This window comes from Ursus americanus, chromosome X (assembly GCF_024610735.1).
Source record: "Ursus americanus isolate L20-20 chromosome X, mUrsAme1.1.p, whole genome shotgun sequence".
Classification (NCBI taxonomy): domain Eukaryota; kingdom Metazoa; phylum Chordata; class Mammalia; order Carnivora; family Ursidae; genus Ursus; species Ursus americanus.
The window spans coordinates 19,704,893-19,727,701 of NC_142164.1; the positions used below are offsets into that span (position 1 = coordinate 19,704,893).

General features: G+C 40.0%; 1 protein-coding gene across 12 annotated transcripts in view; it reads left to right on the plus strand.

The window, feature by feature from the left end:
- The window catches only part of ENOX2 (ecto-NOX disulfide-thiol exchanger 2), a 267,809-nt gene extending 249,177 nt beyond the window's left edge, over nt 1-18,632 (plus strand). For 10 of the 12 annotated variants that reach the window (XM_087859910.1, XM_087859911.1, XM_087859920.1 and 7 more), the window contains 5 exons: nt 6,354-6,535; nt 8,629-8,736; nt 12,110-12,218; nt 14,705-14,790; nt 17,123-18,632. In XM_087859910.1, coding sequence (XP_087716036.1) covers nt 6,354-6,535; nt 8,629-8,736; nt 12,110-12,218; nt 14,705-14,790; nt 17,123-17,254 — 617 coding nt within the window. In that variant the 3' untranslated portion in view covers nt 17,255-18,632. Of the gene's footprint in view, nt 1-6,353; nt 6,536-8,628; nt 8,737-12,109; nt 12,219-14,244; nt 14,682-14,704; nt 14,791-17,122 lie in introns of those variants that run through there. The other 2 variants (XM_087859915.1, XM_087859919.1) reach the window with 2 other exon arrangements.
- The last annotated feature ends 4,177 nt before the right edge of the window (nt 18,633-22,809 follow it).

Genomic DNA, 22,809 nt, shown 5'->3' on the forward strand with positions numbered 1-22,809 from the left:
CAGACAGTAGGTAGTTAGGAAATAGATATAAAAGATTTATATTCAAATCAGGGTTCAAGAAGTAGAAGGAATAGAAGATGGTAGTACAGAGGTGTTGGCTAAAGCTTGGAGGATGTGAATAAATGATTGTGAAAGACAAGTGAGAAAAAGAAGAGCAAAGGGCTAAATACAGAACTTTGGTGGCTACCCACAGTAAGGGAGAAGGAAAGAAGGAGGAGTTTGCAGAGAGTTAGAAAAAGAACAGTCTAGGGGCACCTGGGTGGCTCAGTCAGTTAAACGTCAGACTCTCAGGTCATGATCTCAGGGTCCTGGGATCGAGCCCCATGTCAGGCTCCATGCTCAGTGGGGAGTCTGCTTGAGGATTCTCTGCCCATCTCCCCACGCCTCTCTAAATGGGTGTTATACACAAGTAATGAATCATGGAACTTTATATCAAAAACTAGGGATGTACCATATGGTGACTAACATAACATAAAAAAAATTATTATAAAAAAATAATTAGGGAAATGCTTTGGAAATGAGACCATGAGGAGACAGGAGCAGACCTGGAATAAACACACTGGGCAGGATGGAAGAAATCAGTGAGAGGTAAGAGACCTACCAGCAAGGACCAACATGAGTCTGTATTGACCAGGACTGCCCAGCTCTGCAACTTCCTATAAGAGTCCTCTGCAACCCAGGATAAGGTGCAAAGTTGAGTCGAGTGACCATGAGCTAGGAATTGGCATGGTAAGACTGGCCAAAGGTTTTTAGGAAGGTGAAGGAATATAGGGTACTAAGGAGTTTGCAGTGGAATCTGTTTAGCCAGAAAATAGTTAATGGACTGGGTGAAGTTGGCCACTCGAAGAGATTAAAGGTCCCCAGCAAAGAAAGAGAGCAGCGTCTCAAGGTGATGAGGGGCAGTGAGGTAACTGACAGATGAAGATACTGTGTTTGAGACGGGAATTTAGAGATCTCAGAGGAGAAACAGCGAAGTCCCTGGTGCATCCATACTGGTAGCAGCCTCACTGGAGTAATGACCTGCAGAGATAAGGAAAGCAAGGCTTTGGGAGGTCAGGGAACTCACTTAAAAATTTCCCTGAACTGGCCTGCAACCACACATATCATCTCCCTCTCTCTTTCCACTTTGTTCTTTTTGGCTTTTTCTCTTCGTGAATCACTCCAGCTCAAACATTTTTTAGGACCCTTGAGAGGAATGTTGCACATCTTCCCTTCTATAATTTGGTAACATTTGTTACACATCTTCCTTCAATAATTTGGAGACATTTTTTAAGCATCTCCTGTAATGCAGCTTTGTGAGGGTGGCCAACCCCCTCAATTTGCTTCCATTAAAATTTTTGTTGTTTTCTTTGTACCACCGAAGAAACTCAGGCATTAATTTTTTAATGGCACAAAATCCTTTTAGATCTTTTGTCATAGAAAAACATATCTCGGATTTTGCTCTGAGTGGCTCCTCTAAAAAATATTCACAGCTGCCTTCGTACGTTCATATTGCCATGATGAACTGGCAGCCTTCAGATCTGAGGAGCAATCCCCATAAAGAGAAACGTTTTTTCCACATAGGAAATAGTCAAAAAGGAGCAGCCAAGAACTAATGATGGCAAGATATGAATAAATTCACTGTACTATGCTCTTTAGTATCAGGACTGATGGATTCACCTACTCAAACATATTATTAAAAGGTAATATTGAACTTTTCAATGTTCTGGCAATGTACAAAGAACTCCAACTTCAGAAATGGGCCCAATTAATATTAAGTCTGTGGAAGTAAAGACTTGGTGTCCTCATTAAAATGACAAAAACCCTCATTTCAGGGAGTGGGAAATACATTTTGTAAGTAAGGTGCCCTGGTGGCATTAGAGGAGATCACATTCTCTTTTGCTTAGTGACAGGTCCAAACTGAGGAGATTATTATCTGTTCACACTTGGCTGTAGGAATCTATCTCCGCTCATCAGCATGCCCTTTCCCCCTGGGAGAGAATCAGTCTCTCCTCCTCATTTGCTCAGAGGGAAAATATTTCTGCATTTATTAAAAAATAAAAAAATAAACTGGAGATTATGCCTCTAGCCATTCTCCTAGATCTCTGCCCTTTTCCACATTTCTCCACATGACTCGTAAGACATGAGCATAATCACTAGCCTGCAGTACAAGAAGAAACAAAAGGAGGAAGATGAAATATCACTATTTAGTATTGAGCCGTATGCCTTGCCAGAGGACAAACATGCAAACCAAAGCAGAAATGAATAACTTTATATCTGTAGCAGTCATTTGATTTACAGAGGAGCCTCTGTGTTATTCAGCGGAACTCCAGCTCAAGATGCTATCCTTGGTACTGACCCAACAAGCAATTCAAATATTTCTTCCCTTTTGGCAGATAGCTCATGTCCCTTCTGCCATACACTTTCCTGTATATACAGTCATCTTCACTTTTAGCATCTTCTTTTAGTGCTGTGATTGTGAGGAATGCTCCCTGTCTGACAACAGGTATCCCTGCTACTGGGAGAGATGGCAAGGATAGATAGTATTTACAGTGCTGGGAATTCAACTCTCTGTGTAACAGCTTTCTCTTCAAAGACACAAAAGCTGTAAGATTACAGCAAAAATTAAAATCCATAATAAAACTAAACGTACAATGAATGTGTCGTGCCAAAGATTTTTGTAATTTCTTTTTAAAAATTAAAATACAAGGTTCAAACTGCCATATCAGGATAATTGCATGGCTATTCACAGAAAACAAGAGAACATGTAATAGGAAGAATTGCCACTCTCTAATTTGGATAGACAATCTGATTACATCAGCATATGCTGGTACCTGATTGTTTCAGCAAAACCCTCAGGTTGAAAGCGCAGAATTAAACCCCACACCACCCCCTTGGAGTAGCTTTCTTTTAGAAATAGAGGATGTTTTCTCCCTCAGAATATTATTTTCTTCTATGTATTTCGTCTTCGTAAAGCACAACTTCTTTCCATTTATTGTAGAGAATGACTCTTGTCTTTGAAATCCCTTTACAGAACCGTTCTTCCACCACTTATAGCTAATAATCTTGAAGATTTTATTTCCATTACTTTCTTTTACTTTCTTCTACTCAGAGACCCTCCCCATAAGTAGCTGAAAAAATGCACACCTTTGACAAGTTGCCTTTTAACATTCTCATACATTTAATATACAGGTTTTTAATTTTGATCCATTTTGCTAACACCTCTTTTCTGGGCTTTATGCTCCATCAGGAATCAAAAAAAGGAATAAACTACAACTGTTTCCATTATTTTGGACTGTGAACCATAGAGATTAGTGGAATCTCATTTTTTACTGTTGTCATAAGCCTGGTACAGGGAAGGTACTCAGAGTTTGTTGAATGAATGAAAATCCTCTGATTAAATATTTTATAATAGCTTTTCTGATTTTTGGCCTTGAAAAATGTGCCATAACCATAAATAAAGCTAACCAAGTTTTCCTCTTGTGTCTTGGGTTTTTTTTTAATTAATCATTTAATTTTTTAGAGCAGTCTTAGATTTACAACAATATTGAACAAGAAGTAAAGACTTTCCAAATACCCCTGTCTCCCCCACACACATACATAGCCCCCCCTCCACTACTGATGTCCTGCACTACAGGGATACATTGCTTACAATCAGTGAATACATCATTATCACCCAAAGTTCATAGTTTGCATTAGAGTGCACTCTTGGTATTATTGTACATTCTATGGGTTTGGACAAATCTTTAAAATGTATGTATTTACCATTATAGTATCATACAGAATAGTTCCACTGCCCTAAAAATCCTCTGTGCTCTGCCCATTTGTTCTTCCCTCCCCCAGCCCCTGGCAACCAGGTTAGGATTTGTGGGGGTTTTTTAACCTTTTTACTGACTCCATTGTTTTGCCTTTTCCAGAATGCCATATAGTTGGAATCATACAGTTATGTAGCCTTTTCAATTGGCTTCTTTCACTTAGTAATATGCATTTACATTTCCTCCAGGTCTTTTCATGGCTTGATCACTCATTTCTTTTTAGCACTGAATAATATTCCATTTCTGGATGTACCACAATTTATTCATTAATCTACTAAAGAACATTGCAGCTGTTTCCAAGTTGGGGCAATTATAAAACTGCCAGAAGAAATCTGCTATAAAATCCGTGTGCATATTTTTGTGGGAACATAAGTTTTCAGTTCACTTGGGTAAACACGAGGGAGCATGATTGCTGGATTGTATGGTAAGAGTATGTTTAGTCTTATAAGAAATTGCCAAAGTATCTTCCAAAGTGCCAGTAGCATTTTGCATTCCCCATCAGCAATGAAGGAGAGTTTCTGTTTGCTTCACATCCTTTCCAGCACTTGGTGTTGTCATTGTTTTGGATTTTGACCATTCTAATAGGTGTATAGTGGTATGTCATTGTTCTTTTAATTTGTAATTCCCTAATGATGCATGACATATGACATATGATGATGCTTACTTGCCATTGATGTATCTTTGGTGAGGTGTCTTTTCGGGTCTAATTTTTTGGCATTTATCCTGTTTGATGTTCTCTGAACTTCCTGGATCTGTGGTTTGGTGTCTGATAATAATTTGGGGGAAAAGTTCAGCCATTGTTGCTTCACCTATTGCTGCCATTCCTTTCTCTCTTTCTTTCCCTTCTAATATTCTTATGACATGTATCTTGTGGATGTCCTGTAGTCCTTGAATATTCTGCTTGGGGTTTTTTTTATGCTTTTTTCTCTTTGCTTTTCAGGTTAGACAGTTTCTATTGTCATACCCTCAAGCTCAGAGATTCTTCTCTCAGCCATGTCCAGTCTTTTAATAAGCCCATCCAAGGCATTTTTCACTTCTTTTTTGGTATTATTTTTTATTCCTATCATGTCTATTTGATTCTTCCTTGGAATTTCCATCTCTCTGTGTACATTATCCATCTGTTCTTTCATGGTATCTACTTTTCCCATTAAAGCCCTTAGCATACTAATTCATAGACGTTTTATATTCCTGGTCTGATAATTCCAACATTCATGTTATATCTGACTTTTGTTCTGATCCCCATTCAGTCTCTTCAAACTGTGAGTGTGTGTGTGTGTGTGTGTGTGTGTGTGTGTGTGTGTGTGTGTGTGTTTACCTTTTAGTACACCTCGTAGTCTTTTGTTGAAATCTGAACATGATGTACTGGGTGAAAAGAACTTCAGTAAATAGGACTTTAGTGGTGTGGTAGTTAAATGTGGGGAAGCATTCTATAGTCCTGTGATTAGGTCTCAGTCTTTTAGTGAACATATACCTCCGGACTGTGAATTTCACAAGTGTTGCTCAGTTTTTTCTCGCCCCTTACTTGGGACAGGATGGCTGGAGGGGGCTATATTTGAGTATTTCCCTTCTCCCGGTCAATTAGGCTCTGGTAATACCCTAGCAGGTTAGGCTCTGGTAAAATAGTTTCTTGTGAAGGCAGGCCTTGTTAAGAACAGAATGCTCTGCTGTACTTCAAAATGGTTTCTTTTCCCCTCCCCCGATGGAAGCACAAGAGGATTTTTCTCCAATATTCATTGTAAGTACTTGGTTACAGTCCTAGAGATAAAATTCACAAAAGTATAGAAACCTCACTATGACTGGGTCCCTCTGGACTTTTTAAATCTCAGACTTGTCCACACTGAGCCTCCAGCAATTAGCCAATTGCAATTTAGGTTTTCTTACTTGCCACCAGTTCCTGTGGAGCTTCCTGCTCATAGTTTTCTGGTCTGGTGAGTTGTGATTCTCCGGATTTGCCTGTCTCTCCAGTTTCAGGGGTGGCAGTTTGCCCTGAGACCTTACTTCTCTGGTGGATCTAAGATGAGTTGTTGATTTTTCAGTTTATTCAGTTTTTTATTTGTCATTAGGATGGAATGGTGACTTCTAAACTCCTTACACACTAGACCAGAAACCAGAAGTTTTGTGTCTTAATGTTTACATTTACCTTTCTTCTGTAGGACAGTAAAGGTTACATTTTTAAAAATAACTGCCCTGCAAAATTATTGTGTGGACAGTCATCAGTTCAAGACAATTAGCGCTGCACTTTATCATTATAGAGCTCTTATCATTTGCTGCCTTCCAAATAAAAGTGACCAGTGTTAGCTGGGAATATCTGAGTTATATTTGGGGTGATGAATTTGAAGCATGATGATGACTTCAGGGTGTTGGAATCCTATGTTCCTTTACAAAAATGGTTCTGTGTGCTTTTGTGTCCATCTCTTGCTGCTATAGCCACCTGAAACCTAAAGTTGCTCAGGAGACTTTTTATACATGTCAGTTAAAAACTACCAAGTTTTCATGGTACTAAGGTGAACCACAAAGAATATGGATAGATGGGTGTTTGACTTTATATTGATTGCTTAGCCTTAGTATCACAGGCAGAAGCTCTGAAGGAAGAAAATGACAGCCTCCGTTGGCAGCTCGATGCCTATAGGAATGAGGTAGAATTGCTCAAGCAAGAACAAGGCAAAGCCCCCAAAGAAGACGACCCAAACAAGGAACAGCAGCTGAAACTCCTGCAGCAAGCCCTGCAAGGAATGCAACAGGTAAAGGCCTTTTGGTGTTCTGAGCTTTTAGGAAGGCTAGCACCAGCTCCTCGCCTGGAAAAAGGTCCCCCACCAGCAAAGAGAATAGCTAAACTCTTATTCTTCTTGATATTCTGTTCTCTGGCATAGCCGAGGAAGGGATTGTGTGTTAATGGTTAATGAAATACCCTGGCCAATCCAGAGGTAGCAGTGGATCACCAATTTTCAAAGGATGAACATTTAGTGAAAAATACTTGACAGTAAAACTACACCAAACATAATCTAATCTTTTCTTTCTGCTTCAGAAGGTGCTTTGGGATCTGGACAGGGCCTCAGGGTCTTTATGAAGAATCTCACTTATTTAGATATGAAAAAGTAGTATCTACTGATCCAGTGCTGGACCATACAGCCTGTTAGAAGAAATGGCAGGAATCCTACCCTTGCTTGTTCAGTATCAATGCTTTGGGCACATAATATCAATTTGCTTTTATTTTGGTTTGTTTTCACAGTCATTTATGTGAATGAGTTGACCTGCACATTATTCCAAGTATAAAAAGTAAAGTAAATAGGTGCATCCAACTATAATTGCATTCAAATACAACAGTGTGTAATAGATGCTCAATGTCTAGATGTTTTATGTAACCATCACCACAGTGAGCCTACAATTTAAAAGATATCACCATCTGTTCTCATCATAATAAAGGAGTAGTATTTTTGAGTAAGGGTACTATCCTCTTCTGTCTTGCCAGATGACCATCCATTTTCCTTATAATTTAAATTGAGCAATAATTTTTTTGATTGTATCCCTTGGAATTGTCTAGGGTAAAGCTTATTGCTGGCTGGAAATCACAAACTGTGAACAAGGAGTCTCTTCTGGCACTAAGAGCCCCATGTTCCTATCACTTCTGCTACCACTGTCTTCCTGTGTGACAAGCAATATCACATTAATATTTCACCTTTCCTATTAGCAAAATGTGTGAAGTAATGCTTACCTTCCTTTTACTGTCACTGTGGAATTTAATTAGAGCACGTAAATTATATCTGAGAGCTTTCCACCAAAAAAATGCATCTCTTCAGCTAGACTTCAAAGAATTTTGACAACATATATTGTACTGTGTGTCTTTTAGCTCTTCCAATGGTCTTTTGCAAGCCTCTGAAAATCAAAACTTTGGAAACATGTTTTGTTGCTTTTCTCTCTTACCTTGATTTTGAAACCTTTCCACATAAGGACAATTCTGCTACTGAAATACAATTTAAAGATGACGACCTTTTTTTTTTTTTTCATTTCATCACTTCAGTGACCTCTGAAACAATTAGGTCTCTACATCCTGACAACTTAATTTCTCTCATTTTGATTACTTTTTATTAGAAAATAGCTTTATAAACAAGATAAAGGTTCTCCCATCTTATCCCAAAAAGAAGTATAGTCTAACATAGTGGTAAAGAGCATGGACTGTGGTGTTGACCCAACCTGGGTTTAAATCCCAACTCTGCCGCTTACTATCTGAATGGCCTAAGGCAAAGCACTAAACCTCTGTAAGCCTCAGGATTATGTATCATGGGGTTACTTGAAGTTTATATGAGACAACACATATGAAACCCTATCCACGATGCGTGTTAGATGTTAGATGCTAAATAAGTAATATTTTTGTAATCGTTAATGGTGATGAATCCAGTTCCTTGCCTACTGATGTAGAAACAAACATTTGTGAAATGTTTTCCTCACAGAAATTGAACTTGGCTTAGAAAATAGCTATTTGAAAGAATGCTTTACAACATTAAGTTCTATCCAGCAATCAAGATGTTGTCCACATGGGATTAACACTATACCCTATCCTTACCCCTGGCTAGAATAGAAAAGTTAAGTGATTAGATCAGTTAGTTTCTCAGATGCTTTCTGAAATATGAACAAATCCAAAGGATGTTCCTAAGAGCTAGATAAAATAATTTTAAGTGAAAAGTACCTTGATTTTCCCTTTGGTATCTCTGCATGGAGAAATGATTGTGTGGGCTGGGAGAAAGTGAGGCAGGCCAGCTTACTATCTAATTTCAGCCAGGGTTTTTAAATGAAGTGTGGCTCCTCAAGACTTGATTGTCTTTGGTCTTTCTTGTAGCATCTACTCAAAGTCCAAGAGGAATACAAAAGGAAAGAAGCTGAACTTGAAAAAGTCAAGGATGACAAGTTGCAGATGGAAAAAATGTTGGAAAATCTTAAAGAAAAGGTACATCAGTCCTCTGTGAACCTTTGCCCTTGCCCTCCCGCTCCCCCCCTTGCAGTGGCAGTGAAAATGCCCTGCAAGTTCCTGCAGTAGGAACCACCATGGAATGCTTGGCTGAGTAGGGATTAAAAGCCCCCTGTCTGGGGTAATTCTTGAATCAAGGGCTCTGCCTTTAGATGTGAGTCCTTGGCATATCTAAGGATTCTGGAGAGTGTACTTTTCAATGAATACAGTTAGTCCATCTCTAAAATTCCTCAGTCTTTCCCTCTTGGAAAAGACCAGCATGTACACCTCATTCTGGCTTCATCTTGCCAAGTGAAAAGCAACACAGAAAACGCAAGTGAAAAAAAAAAAGAAAATGTGGGTGACACAGAGTACCTTTAAATGAAGCATTTCATTAAAGGAAGAAACACAAGTACAACTAGAACATGGACATTTCTTTGCAGACACTCCATCTAGTGTAATAATGAGCAGCTGCAGGTGAAATAGCCCAAACCTGAAGGGTAGAAAACGTGTGGAAAGTAAAAAAAGACAGAATATTCTAATGCTTGATGATTGCAGCATGGAAGGGCAAGATGGGACTTTGTAGCAATAAGAGCCACCAGTGAGGGCCTCTTAGGGAGTCTCCTAACATCTGGATAGGTTAATGTGTCACAAGCATGAATCAGGTGCCCAGTCTACTTAAGGTGTGTGAAGTCTACCAATGGTGTCTCCCAACAGTACCTCCCTAATCATCTGTGTGCCTGAACATTCAACTGAAGCAATCCTCAAAAAGGAAGGCCCATTGACCGTAACTGCCTGATTTTAATGTCTCAGAAGGAAGAGATTAGGAGCTCAGACCAAGAGCCAGAAATCAACAGTGCTACTGTTCCACAAGAGCTCGTGCTCTTTATCTCTGGCACTCAGCTCAGGAAGATGCAATGTGTACAGGCCCCGGGTATGTTTGCCAGCATAGTGACTTCCCCCAGAGTGCCATTAAGAACTGGCAGCCTTGGTGTAGTTGAAACAAATGATTGAAAGTGTTTTCTTCTGGAGGCCATTTGCAATATGCTTTTAATTCTTCCACTTCATAAAACCAGCTCACTTTCCAATTTTGTGGGTGCTATTAAAAAAACGAGCACAATCCCAGAGAAATTCATTTATCAAGCATTTAATTGAAAAGTGCCAAAGCTACTCTGTGTAGCAGGAATTTCCCTATACTTCCAGAGCTGCAAAAATGGCTCAAAGCTGCTACATAGCCGTTTTGCTTCTTGCGTAAAATGGAGTGCGTAATCAGGAGACTATCGATAGACATGAGGTTATGCTAATGACGTTATGCTTAGAATCATTCTTTAGGATTGACATCACAAATTAATTTAAGGGCATTTTTAGTGTAAGGGCATTTTGGGCGTTTTAGTGTAAGCTGCTTTCTGCTTTATAAAGTATTTTATTTAAAGAAGCAAGAGGTCAAATGGCACAGAAGAAACTTAACGTATTGTGCCTTAGTTTGTTTTTCATCCTGAACCGGAATATACCAAGAAGTGGCAGCTAAAGAGGATAAGGAAGGAGAGCCAACTGATAGTCAGGAAAATGTGAGTCAGAATGTTTTTCTCCTGTTACTGTAAGCAAAGTTTCTTTCAGAGAAAGTCATGACAGTTCATTATAAACTGATCTTCTGTGGGAAGCTGATTTGTGACCAAATATTTCAACCTGACACAATTAGGTTAGGAAGCAAAGTACCATTACGTTAGACTGCAAAAATAATTCCAGGTTGAAAGGAAGTCAATAAGTTTTGGTGAGAAGGGATCTCTTTTGTTTTTGTTTGGGTTTCTTGACAGTAAACCGTAGTGTGAGTTATTGTCAGTGTTTTGCAATATAACAATGTGACTTCTGTCTGTTTTACTGCAGAAAGAGCTAGCTCTTTGAATCTACCAGTAAGATTCAAGGTGATAAACATCTCTTCAGTATGCCTTCTAATTTTTTAAATGCCAGCTATAATAAAATTGAAGTCAGGTTTCAGTAAGCCTACATTTCTATTCGAGGTGGCTAAAACTTCTCAGGATGCCTATACATCCTAAATCAGCCCCAACCTGTTAAACTCTTATGCTTAAGAAATGGCTTACCGGATCATTTAATGTTTTAAGGGGGTTAGAAGGAGATGTACGACCCATGGCTTAGAAGTGAACCAGTATTTTAAATCAAACTTGGCATGATGCCTGGATTGGATTCTAAAGGCCAAAGATTGAGTAGGTCATCAAGAAAGGCTTCCCTTCTGACTATAGCCAGGAAGCCTGTAAATCCACAAAACAACATGTCTTGCAGCATAGACCATTCATTTCATTCAGTGGCAACATCCTGGAAGCTTTGAAGGCATCTTTAAAGAAAACAGGACACCTGTCTGAGGGCTTGTGGAAGGGAAGAAGTGACAAAGCATTTGAGTCAGCCATAATCTGCCCCCACTAGCATTTCCCCAGCATTTTCTTTTCTAATAGCAGTAAGACTGGAAGCAGTGATTCCTTTTATTCGTTCTTTTCAAGGCACTTCCTTCATGTTTATAATACAGAAAAGATGTTCTCAGTGCCCAAAGAGAGAAAGATCCATGAAAGGTCTGGATGTATTTTTCAGTTTGATTGCTGGTCATGAATTTCACTTGAGTATCTCTTATGAAATATACCTGCTATGCTCAGAAAGAGAGAACTTTCAACAACAAAGAAGGCCACTGAGTAATGATATTTTGGTTATGGTCATTTCCGGATATGAAGTCAGGAATATCCTAACTGATAATGTCCTTATCAGACAGAAGAGAGAGCTGATAGTCAATAAATGGAAGTTCTAATTTTTAGTTCAAAAGCCAACAGTTGATTATCTGGGAGTATGTTAGCAACATAGATTCCCCACTCAGAGATGGGGCCTGCCTTTAGCAGACTGTGGACCTAAAATTAAGAAGAATAGTCCTTTTGACAGTGGATGGCCTGGCATGAAATCTAGGCTCTACCACATCCTAGAAATGTGATCTAAGGTGGTTTACCTAATTTACCTGAGCCTAACTTTCCTCATTTGTAGAGTGGAGCTAACGCATACCTAACAGTGTCTGGCATCTAGTGGGCAGTAAATGTTGGATCTGGTTCTTCAGATTACTTGTATAGAGCCAAGAATGATGAAGGCGGGAAAAAAAATTAGCAAAGATGAATGTCTAAATTTTGGAACCATGTGAAGAAGTTTGGGATGATCTGTGATGCTTTTGCATAAATTAATGCTATTTTCTCTCCCATTCAGTCATCAAAATTGTACAGTATTGCTTTTGGGTACTACTTTAAAAAGTTCCCTGTTGCATAATCAAATCCAAGTCTGTTACCCACTAAGGTGAACTGACCCAGGAAGCATATTATTCCCATAGGAAAGCTGTGCTTCTGTACTGTGTACATCGAGCCAGGACAGTGACTACCCTCTTGAGAAGACCCTGAACAGCAGCCCTATCAAATCTGAACGTGACATTCTACTCGTGGGTAAGGAACACACACATACAATGTATTGACTATGGTGGAGGGGGGAAGGGTTTCACCTAAGATGAATATACCCATCAGGCATTAATGAAGCATGACAATGCACAGACCCAGAGTCCTGAAGATGACAGGATAAGTATAGACTTTATAGAAATGGTAACAGCAGCTCCCAGTCCTCCTCAAGCTCCCGGGGTTGCTGCCACATCAAATGTGTGGGTGTAAGCACAAGAGTTGGTCTGCTGGAGAAACACATTGTACATTTTTTAAATCTCTATGTGAGGATAGCAGAGCCCTCTCACTCCCACTCAGGGTTATAGTGCATACGCTGTTTGGCAGAGAGCTTTCCCAGATGAGCCTCTGGAGGAAGTGTGTATGCCTCTCTGAAATTTTTTTCCAGGTTACTGGCAGATGACTCAGGAGGCTGTCTGTGGAATGTTGGACACTGGTGGGCTCTGATGAGATAAATGCTAGAATTGCTCTCATTATATAAAAATCCATCCACAGAAGCAAGATAGAACACATGGTTGAGGAGTCAGACAGACCTGGTTTCCTGTTTGACCCTACCATTTCCTTCCTGAGCTTCAGTTCCTCCATCTACACAATGGGCAGAATGATATTACCTATATCATAGGGCAGCTATGCGTATTAAATAAGATAATTCATTAGAATCCCTTAGCACAGTGTGCAGCCCATAGGAAGCCCTCAGTAAAATGAGAACCATTTTGCACTCCCAGTATACTGCACAAATGCTGTTGACTTGATATTCCATTTGGAGAACAGTGGCAGATTGAGGTCCTAAAATATTCGGCCATTTCCAAGGGGCTGATACTGGGCCTCAACAGATAATCCCAGCTGCCTTCTAGGAAGCTGAACCCCACAGTGGCCCACCCCAATCTCAGAAGTTCTCCACACTTATTGGCTTCTGCATATTTTGAAGATATATCTGCCTTCTTTGGTAATGGATATTGTAGTCAGATTTAACACTCTGATATGTTAATAAAGATGCACAAGGGGATCTGCCATTGAGTCTTCAAGAAAAGTGACAACTTATTTCCATTTTACAACTCAAAGTTCTTTAACAAATTGGCATGGCAACAGGGAGACCTGTCAGAGAAGAGCTGGGGATAGAAGGAAGCCTCTGTGAATGGATAGTTCTAGAAACAAAGATTCTTAAGATAAGTGTTTCTTGTTTTGTTTTTTAAAGAATATAGTCTTGGGCTGACAGAGAGAAAGGAAAATCTGTTTTTTAAATTGGTTCTTTGGGTATGAATCTACAGAAACTGCTTAGTGTTTTGAAACCTATGGAGTTATTTCTCAGCATTTGACAGACAGCCTGTCTTGGCCATAGCACCTAGAATTCCTTTGGACATGAACTGTCTTTTTTAGAATTTAAGTTTCTCAGCTTGAGTCAGCGTACAGCAATTCAATTTACCTTGTCATTTAAGCATCATGTAGTGTTATAAGTCGTAGTATCCATTTTCAACAGATTTTGAACTCTACCATCAGCTCCTCCTGGATCCCCCAGCCCACCTCCTTGCCCTCTGATATTTGGAGGATTTTCACAAAGAACCGATTTGAACCTCAAGCTACAACTCAAACTTGTGATATTCTTTATCAGTCACTTGAAGGAATAGACAGGTTGTAGTCTATAAACCAAATTTAGCTTTTATTTCCTGGCGGTTCTTGGCAAACTCAATTCTGGGTCTATTTGATGTTCTTAAGACTTTATGAAAGGAGAGGAATTCAAAAAATTTAAAGAAAGAAATAGTAGGCCTTTGAACAATTTATGTTCTACCTGTTGCCAGAGAAAAAAGTATTAGAACAATTAACCTGATGTCCAGAACAATCAAGGCAGTAGGTATAGCTACCAATCCACCCCATAGTGACACTGAGTAAAAATTGTGCACATTCCTGGAGGCTGTAAACTTCTATTTTAAAAAATGTGTTACTTGAAGAGATTTAGAACTCTAAGCACAAACAAATGCTAGTGACCACTTGAGTGAATGAAATGTTTGGCTTTTCTTTACAGAGCTACTCACAGAATAAAACCAAATATAATCAGCAGATTCTCTTGTGAGAGGCATGAAGTGAATCAGGCGAAGTACCTGATTTGTACTTTTACCACAACAGCAAGACACTATTAATGCATAAGAAGCTCAAGTCCAATTTAAAGACTGTGCAGAAGAACTGCAAAAAGCCAGCACAATCTAAATTCATTATAAAATTCTAAATTCATTGTGAAATGTAGAACTCCAATGGTCTTTTGCCATCATGAATGATGGAAGTGACTCCTCAAATGCCAGCTTTTCTCCACGTGATATAGTGTAGTGAGAAGCAATATATGCAGTGGGTTGTTGTACAGGTTAAATGAATAAAATGTATATAAACTTAGAATAGTGCCCAGTATGTAGTATGTGGTACATGTGAGTTAGCTCTCATCTCAAAGTATATAATGCTCAAGTGTAACCTCCATGGTATTGTCACTATAGGGATTATTTCCACATTTCTTCATGTCCATCCATTTGGAGCAAGTATTGAATACATCTGTTCCTACTTGCACCGTCTAGACAATAAGGTACGTGGGGTCCTGAAATGGGCATGCAAGGGGCCGGAGGGTACTTTCTTCAAGCATAAGTAAGTCTTTAGTAATCGCTCTAAGAAAATTTCCGTCACCTATTCTCACTGCGATGCAGTGCATAGCTTCTCTCTCACAAGTAGGGTGACCGTCTGCTTCCGTTTGCTTGGGACTACGGGGTTTCCTAGGACTTATGACTTCCAGTACCAGAACCAGAAAGTTGTGGGCAAACCCGAATGAGTTGACCACCCTCCTTCCAAGATACATTTTAGAAGAATTTTCCTCCTTTCTTTTAATTTCTATATAAGCTGCAAGTGACCCACTATCTCTCACCAGTCAACTTTTGTACCAGGCCTTTAGCCATTAGCAAATGTTAATGTTCAGAAGTCTTACTCCAGCCATCACTGTCACCACTGTCATTACCTGTGTTGAAATGATCAAGGCAGGGGCAAAAACAAAACAGGGGAGACAGTAAGTCTGTGACATGGACTCAAGTTCTGTTCATGGGTCGCTTCCTTCCCGGGATGCTGTTCTATGGGGGGGGGATCACAAAGCACTGGGGGCAAGGGTAAGTATTAGTTCCCTAGAAAGTCAAGGATGCCTCATAGAAGCAGGAGGGGACTCTCGACCCCTCAGAATAAATAACCTCAAGATAGATTTTTTTTCAGAAGCCACATTCAGTTAAACCTGCTCGTGGATTGTATTCACTATTTCACAGGACCTGGGGCTCTTGAGACGTGGCCACTGAAATGCAGATTCCTGATAGTTGGATGTCCAAAAAGTTAAGCCATTTAAGCACATGTCCTCTTAACAGAGGCACTTGCGCATGTGGGCATCCAGCTCTGGTGATGCATCGTCCTCGTGGCATTTGTTTTAGTTCGAGCCAGCCCACCCCCCTCATTGAGCTCTGGGAAGTGATACCATTCCGCAATTAAACAGCCCATTTGGCAGCAAAGGGAGGGATCAAATGTGAGCACCAGAACTAAGTGGTAGGTTGAAGTGGTATGAAATTGAACTATGTGTCAGTAAAAATGGTCTGGTCCTTTTTTAAAAAAAATTGTAAAAAAAAATAATGCATACATTTTTGTTAAAAATGTAAGCAACATAGAAAGCCAGTGAAAGGAAAGGGAAAGTGACCCAACCCCACCCTTCCAGGATCACCACTGTTAACAGTTTGGCATATCTTCTTTCAGACCATTTTCCATACCATATGCTGCACCTATATTGTATGTATACATCTATAAACATTGTATATTTATGGTTTTGGAATGGGGATTCAACTCTGTATGATACTCTGCAATGTGCATTTTTCACTTAACTGGCTACCGTCTACTACTAGCAGTGGGAAGAAAGCATGACTTCACTCCTATTCTCAGCCCATTTTCTCCTGAGCAACTTCCTGCCAGAGTAGTGACAGGGCCTCCCAAAGAGATTCTGCAGTGATGCCAACAGAATGGGGGGGCCCCCCTCCCTCCAGCTTCAGGAACATTCAGTGTGGTGGCAACTGAGGGTTTCTCTCAGGATCCCCTAGTGCTCTTCAGTCAAGCCGTAGTGCAGGGTTCACAGTTAGGAAGGTTGCTACTCATGTCAAGATGACCACCTGAAACAAGTCCTAAAGGGGTCCGAAGATTTTTGTTTTTATATTGATGTGTGTGTGTGTGTGTGTGTGTGTGTGTGTGTGTGTGTGTGTGAAGTGGGGAGAGGGAGACAATGCACAGAAGTAGGAATATAGGGCATTCCTTATTTCTGTCATTTTTCCTTTGTAAAGCAATGCATGTGTGAAGAATTCTGCCCTGCCTCCCTCCCCTCCCAAAAGGCTTTGCAGCTTCAGTCGGCCTGCACACAGCAGCAGCATTGATCAGCTGTCGTTCGGCTGGCTGCAAATCCAAGCCCGTCCACACAACTGACACCAGCTCTTTTCATTAAAAGCTCGATGGTGATCAATCCCCAAAATGGCATGCTAAGTGAAAGAAACTAGTCACAAAAGACTATATATATATTATATGATTGCACATATATAAAATTTCCAGAAAATTCAAAACTGCAGTGAAAAAATCCAAGTCAGGGATTGGGAGGGACGATTGACTACAAAGGAACATGAAGGAACCTTCTGTGGGTGATAGAATGTTCTAAAACTAAATTGTGGTGAGAGTTGCCCAATTGTATAAATGTACTAAAATTCATCAAACTCCACACATAGAGTAGGTGAATTTGTTGTATGTAAATTATTACCTACATACAGCAGTTACGAAACCCGTACAAGGGAAGCACGGGGGGCCGTGTGTGGAGGGTGGAACTGCTTCTGAGTGGAGCGCCTCTGTCTGGCCCGCAGATCTGCACCAGCGATGTGGAGTCTCTCATGAGCAAGCTGCAGCACACCTTCAGGCAGGAAATGACCGGGGTTGGAGCCAGTCTGGAGAAGAGGTGGAAGTTCTGTGGCTTCGAGGGCCTGAAACTGACCTGAATGCCGCGGCCTGACAGCCTGGGCTCCTGCAGATGAATGTGCAGTGGACATGCTGAGAAAGTGATTTGTATTCGCAATGGTTTTCAAGTGGGAAGTGCTTTAAATTTGCCGGGTCATTCCCCGAATATCTTTTGAGTTAAAATAAGGATCCTAGAGCAGCACCTCGAGCTACAGGCCCTAAAAAGAAATGGACTCAGACCCTCAAGCACTGTAATTTGCTCCCATTCTGTCAGTGGCTTGTCTCTTTTATTAGTGATATTGAAAAAGGCCTGAGGCTAAAGAGTATTTGGGGTGTTTTCAGTGTCTGTACTACTGTCGTAGAGTTTGGTATTTTTTTAAACACTGTTAATTGAAATGTTTTGATGATTTGTATGTGATTTGTGTTTCAAAACTTCTCTTCAGATTAATGTTGCTACTGGGGAGAGGAATGAGAGGAGCACTAGGTACTCCATAACTGATGTGGTCTTTCCGATCCCCAGTAAGCCAGTAAGTGAATAACACAGCATCTTCTAGAAGGTGCCTGACCAGGCTCACCTTTTAAAAGACAAAGCATGGTTTGTGGCTTTTTGCAAAATTACTGTGAACCAAAAGTTGACAAATGTTCCAAAGTTATTTTCTCTAATATAGCAGATTAAAAACGTCTAGATGTATTCGCAGAAAACAAGTGTCCAGTATGACTGGCATGTGTATGTGCTATTCAGAATCACCTTGTAAATAGTCTGCTTTTAAAGGAGGGCACGTTTAGTTTTCTATGAATTAAAACACGTGTGCGCATGTGCACATACACACACACGTTAGCAGAAGGGATTCGTTTTAATATGCCTTCCCTCTGGCCTTCTTATAAAGTCTGTTGGTCCCTTTTCTTCTGCCGTCAGCGTGTTGAATTGCAAACCATGTACCACTGTAAATACTATGTTCACTTCAAGCTGAATGTTTGCAAATAGTTGATATGAGTAATAGTAGAACACTCCCGGTAACGAATGAGCCCGGGTGTGTGAGGTTTCCTGCAAATAGCTCAGCTCTGCCTGGAGCGCCGATGGCTGGGGGCACCTCCCGTTCTGTGGTGCCCACCAGCAGTTTGCAATGGCGGAGTGTACGTGGACCAGTCAGGAAGTCCTGCTTGATGGAAACGAAAGGGAAAGGATGAGGATTTGGGGCTAATATCCTGAGGCACAGATGATCCTTTCTTCTGTGGTGTTGCTGGTGCCTATAGTAACACGAGCATGCCCTCCCTTGAGTCTTGATTCAAAGTAAAAGAATGTACTAATAAGTAAGCAAAGCCAATGAAGAGTATTTCAGGAAAATGCTTTGTAAATGAGATGCCAGTAGTGTTCAAAGTTGTATTTTTCAAAGATAAATATTCCTTTTTTATACCTCAGTTTGGTGTTCTGTTTTGAATTACTTGTTCTCTAATCCTTTAGTGAATCATCTCGATTTCTTCTTTGGACTACCAGAAAGAAGATGCTAAACCTTCGCCTTGACAACTAGCAATAGGGCCCCACAGCCGCTCAGTCATGCTGAAAGCTGGCTTCCCCCTGAAGCACACAGCTGTGGCGTGAGCAGGGAGCTACAGTTCTGTTTCTAGCCTCCTCCCTGAAGCCGCGCTGGCTTCTGCGCTACAGAAGCCTTAGCTTTGTCAGTCTCAGAGGTCCTGGAATGCCTTACTTTAATAACATCTTTGAAATCAAGGGAAATTTGCCACTGATCAATTATTTCTTATTTAAATAAGTTAAATGCCATGAAATTTTAAAACAACAAATTTTAAAGCAGCAACTGTTACACCAAGGCCCCTTGCTGTCCTTCACTTAATCAACTTGTGCTACAAATGTTCTCTTTCTATTATTCTGGCCAGTTGAGTCCAGGTGTACTCCTCCCAGCCTGCTCAGATACACTGGTTGTGAGGGTTAAGTTTGTGTGTCAAGGTGGCTAGGCTATAGTGCCCAGTTGCTTAATCAAACACCAGTCTAGACGCTGTGAAGGTATGTTTGAAAAGATATCATTAATATTGAAACTGGTAGACTTTGAATCGAAGCAGATTGTCCTCCATAATGTTGCTGGACCTCATCTAGTCCATTAAAGACCTGAAGTCCTCTGAGGAGAGAGGAATTGTGCCTCCAGATTGCCTTTGGATTCACGACTGTAGCATTAACACCTGCCAGAATTTCCAGACTGCTGGCCAGCCCTACAAATTTCAAATTTGCCAGCCCCCACCATCACATGAGCCAATTCCTTAAAATAAATTCGTGTGTGTGTGTGTGTGTGTGTATACACATCCGACTGGTTCTGTTTCTTTGGTGAACCCTGACTACTATGCTAGTCCAAAGTTGTCATAATGTGTAAAAATAAAATCCATTTGCATTATATTACATAATCAAATTGCAGCACATACCATCTCACAATTCTTCCCATCCATTATAGAAATATATTAATGAAGCTATTTTGCCTTGCAACTGCTCAGTGCTATTTATTCTATCTATTGTTCTTTATTCTGCTTAAATTTTGAAGTATTACTGTTTTGTTATTTTTAGGAGATCCAATAGTTAGATTTTTCCAGATAATAATGAATAGAAGCATTTTTTAATTTTACAAATGGTTGTTTTATCTCTCTTTCCAGTCCTGTGACATCTCTAGTTCTGATTCTTTAATGTTACCAAGTTGCTTGTTAAATGTTCTCAGTGAAAATGAAATAGTTTTCAGAGCAAACTAAGCACTTACCTATGTTCTAGTTATACAAAGTTTTGTTCTTAATTGGGCCAAAAACTGTATGTTTTTCATAGAATGCAGAATAAACTATATCCCTTGAAAAGACAGCATAGATGTGCAAGACCTTTGACTCACCTGCTGGAACTGGGTAAGCCCTTGGGATTCTTAGCTGTCTTGGACCGTCTCTCAGACCCAGCTTCACTTTTCACCACAATCGCTCCCATTTGCTGAGCGCCTATTATGCTGTCCTGCCCCCTACGGTCACTTCCTGCCTGTGTGTCAAGTTACACGGACATGAGAGCTTCAATTTCCTTATGGGTAAATTTCAGGAAAAATAGTACCTGATAGTGGTGGTAAAGAGTCATCAAGATAGCATGTACAAATTGCCCAGCCAGTGCCTGGACCATAGCGAGTTCACAATAAAGAGTTATGATTAGGATTCAGCCAAAAAGAATTATAAGCTATGACCTTACCCTCACTTTAAGAAAAATATTTCTGTGTTCACACCTAGAATTGTGGAGTCATTCATGAGGCTTTGCTCAATATAAAGTGCCCAGTACTAATTGTGGAGTATTTCAAACATTCAGGCCCAGCACCCCCCCCCCAGGCATTATGGTGCACAAAACGAGTGTGCCTGGTGCTTGCCCTCAAGGAGCTAGAAGAGCAGGCTTTAACACACTGGACTTAAATCCTTCACCCTGTAGCCAAGACCATGAAAGCTCAGCATGAAAAATATTCAGTGTTGACCAACTGTCAATGGTGTGAATAAGATAGTAATGATGGCTCACTCTTGAGACCTGAATTATTATTCTCTGTGCCCCCACGCACCCCCCACATCCAGTCCCAGAGTGTAAATTCTAGGAAGGAGAGTATGGTCCTCATTTGTCTTGTTCAGTGTCACATCCCAAAACCTGGTGCATTGCAGGTGCTCAGTAAATGTTTGTTAAATGAGTATTTGTGTAGCACTCTATACAAACTACATTCATATGCACTAATAAAAGTTAACATTGATTAGTGATTCCAACTTACCAGCGATATGTGTGTGTGTATCTCTATCTATCTACCATCTATCTACCTATCTAGAGAAGGAGAGAGAGAGAGATTTATTCATTTTTACTACAACTGTGAATGATAGATAATATTATCCTAGGTTTTATCTGAGACTCTGAGATGTAATGTAACTTGCTTACATTTCTAAGAGGCAGAGATGAGATTTGAATCTTAGTCTGTCCAACTGCAAACTTAAAATTTCCTACTGCTCCAATATGTTATTTATCCTTCATATCAACCTAATTGGTGTTACCATAAGTCCCACATTGTTCATTCACATGCCATTTAGAGCACCTGATATGTACAAATCTTGGACTTAGAAATTCAAAGGGGAACAAAACATGACCTCTTCAAGAGTTTACACTCTGGTGGGGTTGCCTGCTAAATGACACAGTCACGTACAAGGTGCTACGGGGGGATGTTGTGGAAGGCTTCACTAGAGTTAAGAAGCTTGAAATATGGTAAGAGGATAAAAAAGGCTCAGGTTAAGTTACTTGCCCAAGGTATATAGCTAGTGGGGATAAAGCCCAGGATTTGAACCCAAATCTGTCTGGCTTCAATTCATTCTTTTTCTATTATACCATGGTGCCTGAGGTCACCTTCTAACAATGTCACTTAACCTCTCCGGGCCTTTGGTTTTCATCTATAAAGTGAAAATCTAAGCATATTTCCCTGAAAGCATCATTCATGAGGCTTTGCTCAATGTAAAGTGCCCCGTACTAACTGCCTGGCAAAATAAGTGTTCAAAAAATAGCTATAATTGTTATTCAACTAATAATAATATTGGCAAACTTTGATGACAGCAGAGCTACCTTTCTAGTGTCAGAAATACCATAGGGCCACAGGGTAACTTAAGAATGAGACCTGCTGGGATACAAAATCAATGTACAGAAGTCTGATGCATTTCTATATACCAACAATGAAGCAGCAGAAAGAGAAATTAAGAAAACAATCCCATTTATAATTGCACCAAAATAATAAGATGTCTAGGAATAAACCTAACCAAAGAAGTGAAAGACCTGTACTCTGAAAACTATAAAACACTGATGAAAGAAATTGAAGATGACACAAAGAAAGGGAAAGACATTCCATGCTCATGGATTGGAAGAACAAATGTTGTTAAAAATGTCTGTACTACCCAAAGCAACCTAGACATTTAATAAAATCCCTATCAAAATACCAACACCATTTTTCACAGAACTAGAACAAAAACATCCTATAATCTATATGGAAACACTAGAGGCCCTGAATAGCCAAAACAATTTTGAAAAAGCAAAGCAAAGCTGGAGATATCACAACTCTAGTCTTCAAGTTATATTACAAAGCTACAGTGATCAAAACAGTATGGTACTGGCACAAAAATAGATTCATATATCAAACAAAATAGAAAACCCAGAAATAAACCCACAGTTATATGGTCAATTAATCTTCAACAAAGCAGGAACAAATATCAAATGGGAAAAAGGCAGTCTTTGGGTCTGGTGTTGGGACAACTGGAAAGCTACCTGCAAAAGAATGAAACTAGACCACTTTCTTACACTATACACAAAAATAAACTCAAAATGGATTAAAGATCTAAATGTGAGACCTGAAATCACAAAAATCCTAGAAGAGAGCACAGGCAGGAAGGTCTCTGCCATTGGCCGTAGGAATATCTTTCTAGTCATATCTCCCGAGGCAAGGAAAACAAAAGCAAAACTAAACTATTGGGACTACATCAAAATAGAAAGTTTCTTCATAGTGAAGGAAACCATCAACAAAAGTAAAAGGCAACCTATGGAATGGGAGAAGATTGTGCAAAT